Source organism: Camelina sativa, chromosome 15, assembly GCF_030686135.1.
Source record: "Camelina sativa cultivar CO46 ecotype springtype chromosome 15, ASM3068613v1".
Lineage (NCBI taxonomy): Eukaryota > Viridiplantae > Streptophyta > Magnoliopsida > Brassicales > Brassicaceae > Camelina > Camelina sativa.
In genome coordinates this window covers 16,370,513-16,382,962 of record NC_141894.1, presented here as the reverse complement: position 1 = coordinate 16,382,962, position 12,450 = coordinate 16,370,513, and the positions used below count along the sequence as shown (strand labels likewise).

Sequence of the window (12,450 nt, the reverse complement as noted above, 5' to 3'; positions counted from 1 at the left end):
ATTCTCATCAACAAATATAGATTAAAATCAAAATCAAAATGGTTTCTTGCCAATGAAACAAATGCAAATAGCCAACTAAAGTAAGAAATTACAAACAAACAAAAAACTTGTAGAAGATAGATTGACTCAAAATGGAGTTTCGGCGTCGCTCCTGGTTTCTGTTGGGCTGTACAATGCGGATCTATTCCTCGGTCTGTTCTCTTCCAACTGCTTCACAACCTCTTCCATGGTGGGTCTAACTGTTGTAACAGGAGCACAACATCCCATTGCCAGCTTCAATGCATGAACCAAACCTTCTTCCATGGGGCTCCTAATTCCTTTCATTGCCTCCAAGTCAAAAACCTCCATTGTCGTCTCTTCCAACACCGCAGCTTTAACCAAAGAAGGCAGATCCACATATTCATTACCGTTCCTTCCACTCTTTCCCGGTTTCTTACCCATCAGTATCTCCAAGAGAAGGATCCCAAAGGCGTAAACATCACTCCTTGGATTGCACTTCTTCATCTTGTGAAGTTCAGGTGCTTTGTACCCGTCGGATTTCGCCTGCGAAACGATCTCATCGGCTACTGCCTGTACCATTATCTTGTCAAGTCCAAACTCAGTGAGCCTTGCAAAGAAAAAGTCGTCCACAAGCACATTCTTTGACCTAATATTTCCATGGATGACAGGAACTTCTTGTCCGGTATGAAGATAAGCAAGTCCTCTCGCTATGCCAAGTGCAATCTTGTGTCTCCTGGCCCAATTCAGAGGTGGCTTTCCAGGTTTACTTTCTGCACATCATTCAAACAACAAACTTCAACATACGAATAACTAAAAAAATCAAAGCAAGAAGGACTTGTAACAAGATGATAAAATGGGAAGAAGATGGATAAAGAAAGCAAATACCGTGCAACAAATCATGTAAACTTATGTTGGGAAGATAGTCATAGATGAGAAGCTTTTCTCCTCTTTTCCCCTGATAGAAAGCTCTCAAAGGAACCAAATTCTCATGCCGAATACGTCCCAATTGCCTTATAACAGGCAGACAAGAACTTCTATCCTTGCAAGTACCTTCTCTCAACAGCCTCAAAGCAATATTCCCTCCATCACTAAGCTTTGCCTTATATACTGTACCATAGCTAGTCTTCTCCATAACTTGTCCCGTTGCATTCAAAACATCATCCAATGTCAGATTCTCACCACCTTGGAACACTATTAACTTCCCTTCACCGCCTTCTTTTTCACCGATCTCATCTTCTTCATCACCTTCTTCCATATCATCTTCACTCTCTATACTACTCTTTCTTTTCTTGTTCTGCAAATACCCTATTAACAACGAGGCCACAACAACAGCTCCAGACATTAAACCAATCACCAGACCAGCAACAGCACCTGGACTCAACCTAGAGGAGCCAAGACAAGGTTTCAAAGGCAAACCACAAAGGCTAGGACTGTTCCCTTCGAAAGATTCTGCTCCAAACTTTGATTCACCAAAATCTGGTAACATCCCACTGAAGTTATTGTGAGAAAGATTGATGCTTTCTAGTTGTAACACAGCTAAACCCTCAGGAACAAGACCCTCAAAGACATTATTTGAAAGATCAAGTGACTTCAGACCTTTAAACCTAGTTATATACTCAGGGAACTCACCAGAGAACTTATTACCACCCAAATCAAGAACTTGGAGATTACCACAAGTCGAATTTGGCAAAGCAGGCTCAGGCAAGACCCCAGACAAGTTATTACCGTGAATCTTGAAAGAGACAAGCTTATCACAGAGGTTCCAAATCGAAGGAGGCAAAACCCCAGATAGGGTGTTACCACTCAAATCAACATCAGAGAGAGAAGAAGTGTAACCAAGCTCAAGTGGGATTGACCCACTTAAAGAGTTGATGTTGAGGAACACACTTTGAAGCATAGAGAACCCACCAATCTCCCTAGGGAGTGAGCCAGTGAGATTAGCAGAAGGAAGCTGAAGAGAGAGAAGGTGAAGAGAAGAGTCGTTGAAGAGAGAGCTGTTAGTCCATTGTGGTGAAGACAGGTCACTACTACACTGAAGAGGAGACCCATCTGCAAATACCCATTTCACCCCTCTCCATTGACAAACCGGAACAGATGTATTCCAAGAAGACAACAGTAAGCTCTCACTGCTTCCTTGTAGTGAAGGCTTGATCTTTCCTAAAAGAAGCTTCACATCAGTAGAGCCAGAGAGAGATGTTCCACAATGACAGTGAAGAATCAACACAAAGAAGAAAGAAACATGAAGAAATCTCAAAACTTCCATGCCCATTTCTCACAAAGAGAGAGAGAGAGAGGTTAGTGAAGGGAAAAAGGTAAGAACTTTGAGTTTCAAGGCTGCTCCTTTGTAGCAGAAAGAGAGTGTTGACTACTTTGGTCAATCATCTCACCGGCTATGATCCAAACTCAAACCGGATTGGTTCCTTACCGTCCGATTAATCCAAAAGTTGGAATCTTTATAATCAGAAAGTGTTAAACCGGATTGATTGCTTACCGTCGGATCAAAGAGTTTAAAGTGATGGACAAGAATGGTATAAATCTACTGATTACTCCTGAATTTATAAAGTTACTTTTCTTTATAACTTTAATTGATTAAACTATTAGCACGCTCAAATTCGGAATTAAGACTTTTTATCTCTGCCAAAATAATAAAAATGATGTTCTTTTTATCAAGTTGAAGTTCTTTTTTTCTGTAAATTGGTTCATAGGGTGTTTCATACTCCTTGAACCTTGTCCGTTGATGAGTTCATTGGGAGACATGAGATAAGTGAATGAACGGTTGATGATGGAGAAGGTGGAGGAGTCTTGGATAGTTGTGGTTTCTAGAAAGACAATTTGTTGGAAGTATATATACAGAAAATGCAGAGCCAATTTTTTTTTGAAAAATGGGAAATGTGAATACCTAAGTGAGAAGAAGTTTTGTTGTCTATGTCTTTTTGTGTATTGTTTTGCCTATTTCGAAATTTTCAAGGGTGGGGATCGAGCCAGAACCGGACAATGTTCAAAACATATTTTTAGATTAGGATTTTGACATTAAACAAGACAGAGTAATTTGTTTTATTGTTTAATTAACCCGCTCTATTTTTTTTTTTTTTGTGAAAAAAATAGAGTTTGTTTTCTTCAAATTAAGCATATGGATAGAAAAACAAAATCTAATTATCTCTCTGTTTTACAAAGAGAAATCAGGTTAAAGTTATATTTTGTTTTACAAAAAAAAATATTGTTTTGTATTTTTAACACAAAATTTATTAATTAAATATCAATTTTAAACTTACTATTCCACCTTATTATTAATTTAGGGGGGAAAATGATGAATGATTTGCAAAACAACTAGCTTGTTCCCTTTACAGACTACAACTACCACTACAAATCTGTTTTAAGTCAGAGCAGATTCAAAAAAATTGTTGTAATGCTATCGAGTTTGGCTTTTAGTAATATAGAATTGTTTGAATCCCGGTTAAAAAACAATTATCTTTTATTTTGACCTTGTTGGATTTAGTCTAATCAGACTACATTTTACATAATTAGAAAACATATATGTTTGGAAGTCGGAAAATTATTTATTGTTGTATTGCATCTCTAAGGGTGACTACACAATTTCGAATCTCAATCCTGTTGGAACTGTAAAACTAAAGACCACATAATTATAGAGCAATCCTGTGTATATTCTCAAGTCTCCAGATGTATATATATCTCATGCAACTATATAGAAGAAGACAGATGAAAACATGAGAAATCACTGATTAGATTACTGACTCAAATATGTCACGTCTTTATCAACATCTGAAACTATTCAACTACCACGCTCTGCTCCTTTTGCAATCAACTTCACTTTCATAAGATCAGATTATTCATCAACTCCACTTTTTGTTTTCTTTTCTTTCTCTATTCTATTTTATAAGTCATATGTTTTCAAGTTTTCAACCGTCTTACGGCGTTGTAGTAGGGCCTGAATTGAGAAAAGTGTGGTGTGGATATTTGGCACGGGTCAGATCAATCTTTTTTAATCTCTCCATTCATTAGGTAGTGTCCATTACTCATACAACAAATGAACAAACAGGGTTCAAGGCTTCAAGCTAACCAGATAAACAAGAGAATATAATAGAATCAAAAGTGGTAAACGAACAACTCTTCTTAGAATGTCCATAGCTTGTGGTTGTGGGCGTGTGTATAAAGGAGGCCTAGTTATTTTTTCTTATTAGGCCCATCATTTTTAAGTCTTAGCCTTTAAAGACATTTTTTTTTTTTAATCGGATTAAAGACATTTTTATATCTAAACTCTTGTAAACCCTTAATAGAAAAAGATCCCCATCCCAAACTCACCACTTTTGAGAAGATTCCAAATTGCTTTTAGGGAACTTTACTAGAATGGCTTAGAAAAGCTAAAAAAAAACTAGAATGTCATTTTATTTATCAAAATTTTAAATGACAACTGAATCCTTTGAAAGGTGTGTGAGGAAAAAAAAAAATAACAAGTATGCCATTAAAAAGCCATGCCACGTATGTGCTTCTTACACAAATGTTCGAAGTTTTTGGGAGGGAAAATTCCCGCTCAAATAATCGAAATGACGATAGACATATAATTTTCAATAGAGTTATATAAATTTTGGCAGACTTATTGGATAGAGTTTGATAATTAAATAGATTAAATTGGTAGAGATAGAATAGTGATGGCAGAGATAAATTTACTTGACGGAGTTATGGTTAGCGGTAGATATATTGGGTAGATTTATTATAATGATGATAGAATTAATATTTTTTGATAGAGATATTAGTACAATGGTGACAGATATATTATGTTTTTGTCGGGTGGCAGATTTGTTTGACAGATTTATGTACTCTTTATAGTAGACATATAAACGGAGATAGATTTATATGACAGATATAGTTATACGCGATGGTAGATATGTTCATATTGATAGACATAACTGAAAGTGATAGAGTTATAAGTTAATGTAGTGGTAGATATATTTCTTACTGAAATAACAAAAGTTAAGTAGAGTTAAGCATATAGATGTGATAGAGTTATTTAATTTATGACAAATTTATACTATTGATGTTTTAGGTCAAAATAAAGCATTTTGGAATATGCTGTGTTTTTTTTATTGGTTTATATACTATTTTAATTGATAATAATATTTAAAGACAACGTAGTGCAGTTCTTAAAGTCTTTTAAATGTGTATCATGACTATGGTTCGAAGCTTAGCGGTTGCCAAACATTGATTTTTTATAGCGAATTTTGACTTGGTCGTAGCGACTAACCTCTGCCTCCTCACCACCGTCACTATCCTCCAAAACCAGTTCAAACCAGATGGTATACATCAAAGCAGATTATTAAAAAATAACATTTTAGATCTTTTTTAATGTCAATTACATATCAAAGCAGATTCATGGCTTTGGATCTTTGTTGACGTCAATTACTATCCCCACTTCCGGCAAGAAAGATTTAAACTCATGAATCCACAACTGTTTCCAACTTTTTTTTTTTGCGAATTAAATCCGAGATCGAAGCATTTTTAAGTGGGTAAAATGGTGAATCTTTTGTAGAGGTTTAACAACATTTTCTACGGAATCTTGGGCCAATATAATCTAACAAAACAACAAAGATCCGGATCCAAGAACTTACCAGATCTTGCCTAGATCTGAAAGTTAGTTCGAGTGGAGGAGACAATAGTAGAAACAAAAGCCCTCTAAATTTCAGATCTTTAAATTTAAACAAAATAAATTTGCACAAAGATCCATCGGAGATGAAAACAAGACAAAGCCAACCACCGATGTCGGAAAAATAGCTGGCCATCAATGTTAATGGAACGAAGATCGACCGTAGACAAAGCAAGAAAAAACTGATTTTTTACTTTTTATTTGTTATTTATTTATTTTTCAATTGTAATGGCATGATAGTAAATAACGAAAAAACAAAATGCTCTATAGTCTTTTTCCAACTTATATGTGTTATTTGAGTAAAAGTTTGGTTGGATGTGTTATTTGAGTAAATGCACAACTTTTATGTGTTGTTTGAGTAATTTTCTCTTGCTTTTATTTCATTAATCTAATATGTCTTTCATGATTTTTTCTTTAGTTGTACTTTTAAATAAGTGTAAGTAATAATTCATTGATCGATATATTTAGAATGACTATTGCAATAAATGTTCAACTTGTGGAACATTTTCTGGACCAAATCCTCGAGAAGCAATATCTAACTTATAAAGATTTTCCCACCAAATCTCCTTCTTCTCTACATCGAGACGCTTGTTCCATTCATCAGCAATTGGATCCATAAAATCATCATCTTCATGTTGTTCCATGATGCGATGCAAAAGATCTTGCTGCTCCTCCAATAGTTCTAAGCTACTTATGATGTCATGTAAAGTACAATAAAACAAAGATTAAAATAATAAATTTAAATTTTTTTGCTAATAATCTACTAATAATGGTACCAACATCTTACCTTATCTGTTCCAAGTTTTTCGTTTATATCTCCAAGTGGATAACCTTTCATCAAAGAATCTTTGAGTTTTCTCTTGCACATCAATGGGCAGCCATCTCTAGTGCCTATTACCACTTCTTGATATTCTCTGGACAGCTGGGTAATGCACTCAAACGCCAAAACCTGTAAAATCTGTTACACAATCAAATATCTTAAAATCATAGAAAATAAACAGACTTATTAATTAGTCCTTATCTATTACCCTCAAGAGGAATTAGGAACCCTGGAAATAACATTTGATCTAGCACTTTGCCTTTGCAATGTTTCATCTCATGATATATCGTTTTGATATTGTCTTCAAAAGTCATTCGCCCCCATGGAAATGTTTCTACCGCTTTCAAATCACCCACTATCTTCAGAATGAAATGATATATGCTATCATACTTTTTCTTTCCTCTTATTACCTTGGCTAAGAATAAAAGGACAACCACTTGCAAGCAATCTCCATTGCATTTATACTTCATTGAATCTAGCTTCTCTTCCACATCCTTCACTGTAACATTTTTAGACCCAAAAACCCTTAAGCCAAAGTCAAATTTTCCATATGCCTTCTCATTAAATCCTAAATCATAGTCATGACAATCAAAACCAGTGATGAGAACATGTTCTCTCATTGAATAGCGTATGGGTACGCCATTCACTATGAACTAGCAAACTTTACGTTTCTCTATACGAGCAGTCCGTAATAGAAGCATCCACATTGCCATAACCTTATTATTTTTGTGCCTAGCCATGTGCCATATGTGTGCCTGAACTGCTTGTGTTTCTTAAACCATGCCTTTTTTAGATGGTTCGAGCTTCTCTAACATATGCGTACTAGCAATTTGACACCTTGATGAAATCTTGCCATGATTTTCATAGACGCTTTGATCACTAAAATATAACTTTGGTTCAATAGGTTGAGTGTCCTCCTCCGTATCCATCTCTGTTTCCTAAAATACAAACACAATTTTACAAAGAAATTAAGTGTCACAGCTAGGCCTGGGCACTAATACCCGTTACCCGTATTCGACCCGTTACTCGGCTCGTACCCGTCCTGAAAAAAAGGGTACCCGCAGCTTTAAGGTCGAGTAAAGGGTATTATAATTATATTACCCGTGAGTAAGGGACGAGTATAGGGTATTAGTTTAGTTTTCAATACCCGTCCCGTTACTTGGCCCTTTACCCGTTTTGCTACCCGACCCGTAAATATCCGTTAATATTTTGTATTATTATTATTATTTATTATTAATTTATAGAGTTAGAGTTAAAACCTAAGTTCAACTTAGCCTAACTGAATTAATATATTATTTTTATTTTCAAAATTCGTAATTTTATAATTTTTGGAACTATATATTGCATAAATTTATGAATTTTTCATTTTTTGGATTTCAAAAGATAAAATTATTATTGCGATTATTAATATTTTTTTATCGGGTACTCGTTTTCCGGGTAATAATAAAGGGTCGGGACGAGTAAAGGGTCAACTATTTTTTACCGGGTACCCGTTTCTCCGGGTACCCGTTATTTAAGGGTCGAGTATGAGTAATTTTTTCTGTTACCCGTTAGGGTCGGGACGAGTAAAGGGTCGGAGAAAATTCAAGGGTACCCGTTCCGTGCCCAGCCCTAGTCACAGCATAGTTGTACCTAGTTGTAATATATTGTACTAAACAAAACTAGAATCGGACCCGCGCTACAGCACGGGGGAATATTCTAATATTGTTGGAATAATTTTGTCAAAAACATATTAAAATAGAGTAATCGTTTATATTGGAGAAAATATGGATTTTATACAATTAAAAGGAACAAAAGAGAGTGAAGCATATAATCTGATGGGATATAAATATAATTAAATAATAATTTATTTATTGTCAAAAAGTATACAAACTTTTTATTGTTAAACCGACATCCGGTGGTGGGTCTATTCGGTGGAATTTTTAGAAAACCGACATTTGGGTCTATTCGGTTGTACAATGAGAAAACCGAATTTTCCTTAAACCGAATAACCTGATCCAGATGACCCGATTAAACCGAACGTTCATGGCTAGTTTATATATACTGAATTTTTAGTTTATGAATTTTAATTGCATTTTTTTAAAATATATTATACTAACTTGTAAGTAAATAAGATTGGGCTATATATTTAAAATGGTGTTTGTATAAAATATTGGGTTTGGGTCTAAATTTGGAGACATTTCCGATTTAGGCTTCGTTGGCCTTTTTGGTCAAATTTTTTATATTTTTCCTCCGTCTTGATATCCGAACAAACAAACTTTTTTTTCCACTTCTTCTTCCTCACCAAAAAACATCTTCCATCGTTTTGAACGACCATCTTTCATTCTCTCGACCTCAAATCCCTAAATTAGAGTTTTGATTCTCGAATTACACCGTATAATCAAATTCACTACTTCATTAATCCACCAAATCTATTTTCTGTAAAGTATTAAATCCGAAAAGGAGAGAAGCTGCAATTAGTTAAATCTATTCGGTGTTTATCAGTCGGAGAATTCAGTTTTGACCCATGAGTTTATCGAACGGACTAATTAATTCAATCGCCTTGGTAAGTTGATTATGATTCCGAATTGCTTTTTTTAGATTGTTTCAATTTTATAGGTATACTCTTTGTGTACAGCGTTTATAGGAATCTAATTACCATTCATATTGTTTTGTTCAATTCTAGGATATACAAATTGAGAAGTTTTGAAAACAGTACAGAAGATTATAACAAAAAAAAACAGTTAAATTAATGTGGCAAGTGAGTTCTTGGGAAGCTATAGTTCTTGGAAAATCTGGAATAAACAGACTCTCTACAGTCAACTCTTTCAATGGAAGCACTATAAAAAGGTCAGTTATTTAATTCTTTTGATGCTATATAGTTATTAGTATTCTTATTATGAAACATTCACTTAATAATATCGAAAGTATTAGTGAAACAAACAAAAACACTTTCACTTAAGATAGAAGAGAATATTTGAGCTTTAGATTAGAGCATTTAATTGAAAGATATTCCATCGTATATGAACATACTCGTGCAAGTTTTAGATGGATGACCGAATTTGAACAACTGCTGAAAAAAAAGAAATTGTCTTGTATTCAAACTATCTCAGTCGTAACCTGAGATTAGGACAACTATAAACTAGAGTTACAATATGAATGGAAAAATAAACAATCATTTCCAAAGTAAAGAGTGATTTACCTTGTTCCAAGCATCTACCACTTTGAAGGACCTCTTTGTAAAAGACATCAAAATTTTCTCCCCGTATAAGAAAGATGATCTTTAGTACTTGTGACTTTAGAGACGACTAAATAGAGGTTTTAAAATATATTTTTTAGAATATAAACAGTTTTTTTTACCAAAACAAAAGAATAATATAAACAGTTTTAATCAGTTGAATCGATTTAGTTTTGGTACTTTTGTGTTTTTAAGAACACATCTAAATGATTCTCTTTTGTGGAAGCAGAAGAAAGTAGTCGGAGAGCCAATTCTTCTTCTGGCTTATTTTCAAGAACATGTCATACTAAGACCTCTTTTGGTAACCTAACAAATAAATTGTTGAAGTACAAATTAGAAAACTTGTAGATCATCTATATTATATATGAATAATAATAATAAGAAAGAGTAGCTCATCTATATTATATTTCTATAGACTCACAATTGGTTTACTTGAATTCTCCAGCCTGTTTTGAATGGTTTAATGTACTGTAAATCTGTGATAGGCACGAGAGCGGCTGCCATTGAAGAAGGCTTGAAAGAATATAGAAAGGAGAAAGTTAAGAAGGTATGATGATTGAACCTTCGATTAGTATCATCGTATTTATAGGAAGTCGTCACGTATTGATAGTATAATTTAGGGTATATTCGTAATGTGGGATCGAAATCTTCGTAGTTAATTAGGTAATATATTATTAACAATGACTATATATAATGTAGGAGTAGTTAAGGATAGAAGTTGAATCAGATTTTGAATTAGGAATATATTACAAAACTAAAAATGCGTCTTAGTAAGATTTTGGAATATTATTAAAAGATTGATATCTGTCAAATTAAATAATTTAAGTAATTTAAGTTATGAGATTGAATAGCGTAATCAATGTATTTAATCGTTTGACTTGATAAGATTATAAGAATATAGACTAACTTATTTGCATCCCTTTTCTTTGCAGCCCATAATAGCCCATTATTCGTTTGACGGGAGCCGTTAGTAGGTCCGTCGAGAAAGTGATAATTCTGTTACAATATCCGATTAATAATTTCCGGGTTATTTCTAATTTTAAACCCAACCCATCATATTGAAATGTCTCATTTAACCTTAATGTCTTGTCTTCAGTCTAATTTCGAGAGGGGCATTTTCGTCTGAAATGCAAGTTGTACTTCTCTTTTACTATAATAGAGATAAAAGATTGATATACTAATTACCTCCTGGTCAGAGACATGTTTATGGTGGATAGGTGATGAATTCACCGGAGCAGATTCACCTACTTGATCTTCAACGACATCATCCACTAAATTTTCACCTTGTTTCTCCAATTGCTTTAGTCTTTCGGAGAATCTAATAGCGGGTGAGCTTGGAGTACCTCTTGCATTAGATCCTCCTATGGTTATAATTATTGGGATAGGTACCTACAACAACAAATTAAAATTAAACTTTAAAAAGAAGTCTCATTATTTACATAAAACTCACACAATCTCATTATTGAAAGCAACAAGAGATAAAAAAACAAACTGAACATACACACAAACACAAACTCACACAATCTCACAAACTCAATCCGACACAAACTCAAACTCACACAACCTCACAAACTCAAACTCTCACAATCTCACAAACTCAATCCAAACACAAACACAAACTCACATATTCTCATTATCAACATAAGTATAAGAAATATAATGCGTTTTTAACACATTTCACAAACACATTCCCAAACTCAGAACTCACAAAATTCATATCCTTATTCACACAATTCAAATATCTATATCCAACAATCAGTCGAAATTAGGGATCAAAAGAAAGAAACAAAAAGAATGGCTTACAATAACCGGCAGCTGAGAGGAAACGAACGGTGAAATTCGATTTCTCACGGTAGATTTCTCCAAAGAGAAGAAGAAAGGAGTTTGAGAGAAAAGAGAGGAATAAGACGAAAGAGTTTCGAGAGAAGAGAGAAGAAAAGAAGATGAAAACTGGAATCCAACGAGACTGATCCTCTTCTGTGCCGTTGACCCAAGTTGGAACCACCTAAGTCGGAGAAGAAGAAGACGAGGAAAAAAAAGAGAGAATGAAATTAGAAATTAGGGTTTCGAGATGGATCGAAGGATTTGAGGATTAAAAGATTTGAAATTAATATGGATATTCGAACTAATATGGATATTCGAACTAATATGGATCTAGATCCAAAATGGAGTCGGGTTTGTAATTATGTCAAAAATTCTAAATTTATTAGTCTTTTACTAATTATCTGAACAAAAATAAACATTAAAATATATATATGTTTTTTATTGGGAAAGTTACTAGATTAACCCAAATTAAGAGATTATTTACTAAACTAACTCCTAAAATATAAAGGTTAGTTGAGTTATTTTCATACCTAAAATACCATTTGTTGCTTTGTTAGGAAAAAATAAAATACCAAAATATCCTTAATGATTTTTTCCAGCAATAGGGACAAAAAAATCAAAAAATCTGCCGTAAGTTGTGACAGATTTATATGTTTGTAACAGATTTTATTTTCAATGGCAGATTTTCTTCGGCAGACTTATTTTAGTTGGTAGACTTATTCAAAATGGTTGCGACAGTTTTTCTTTTTTTCAGCAGATTTTTTTTTTCATGACAGATTTATTATTGACGACACAACAGACTTTCCTAATACATAACAAAAAAATTATAATTTGTGGCTGATTTTTTTTTGTAGTGGTTGCAGATTTTGTTAAAACGATGAAAATTTGTCATAACATGGCAGATTTGTTGATTAAAAAATAATTACTAGA

General features: G+C 33.8%; 1 protein-coding gene and 1 long non-coding RNA gene across 4 annotated transcripts; one reads left to right on the top strand and one right to left on the bottom strand.

The window, feature by feature from the left end:
- Nucleotide 1: 1 nt before the first annotated feature.
- Nucleotides 2-2,636, bottom strand: LOC104747028 (putative kinase-like protein TMKL1). Its single transcript, XM_010468593.3, has 2 exons — nucleotides 886-2,636; nucleotides 2-770 (listed from the first exon to the last, which is right to left on the bottom strand). Exons 1-2 carry the CDS (start codon nucleotides 2,267-2,269, stop codon nucleotides 127-129), a joined length of 2,028 nt encoding a protein of 675 aa, XP_010466895.2. The 5' UTR covers nucleotides 2,270-2,636; the 3' UTR covers nucleotides 2-126.
- A 6,039-nt stretch (nucleotides 2,637-8,675) lies between these two features.
- On the top strand, nucleotides 8,676-10,877 carry LOC104747026 (uncharacterized). 3 transcript variants are annotated; one of them, XR_015581492.1, is made up of 5 exons: nucleotides 8,730-9,024; nucleotides 9,145-9,308; nucleotides 9,926-9,997; nucleotides 10,182-10,243; nucleotides 10,629-10,877. It is a non-coding gene; the product is annotated as an uncharacterized LOC104747026 (long non-coding RNA). The 3 variants fall into 3 exon arrangements; XR_761077.2 differs by lacking the exon at nucleotides 9,926-9,997 and having other exon boundaries at nucleotides 8,676-9,024; XR_015581493.1 differs by lacking the exon at nucleotides 9,926-9,997 and having other exon boundaries at nucleotides 10,142-10,243.
- The last annotated feature ends 1,573 nt before the right edge of the window (nucleotides 10,878-12,450 follow it).

Coding starts and splice junctions, on each gene's coding strand:
- LOC104747028 (XM_010468593.3), bottom strand. CDS start 2,269: ATGGGCATGGAAGTTTTGAGATTTCTTCATGTTTCTTTCTTCTTTGTG. Junction 771..885: donor TTTACATGATTTGTTGCACG/GTATTTGCTTTC, acceptor AATGATGTGCAG/AAAGTAAACCTGGAAAGCCA.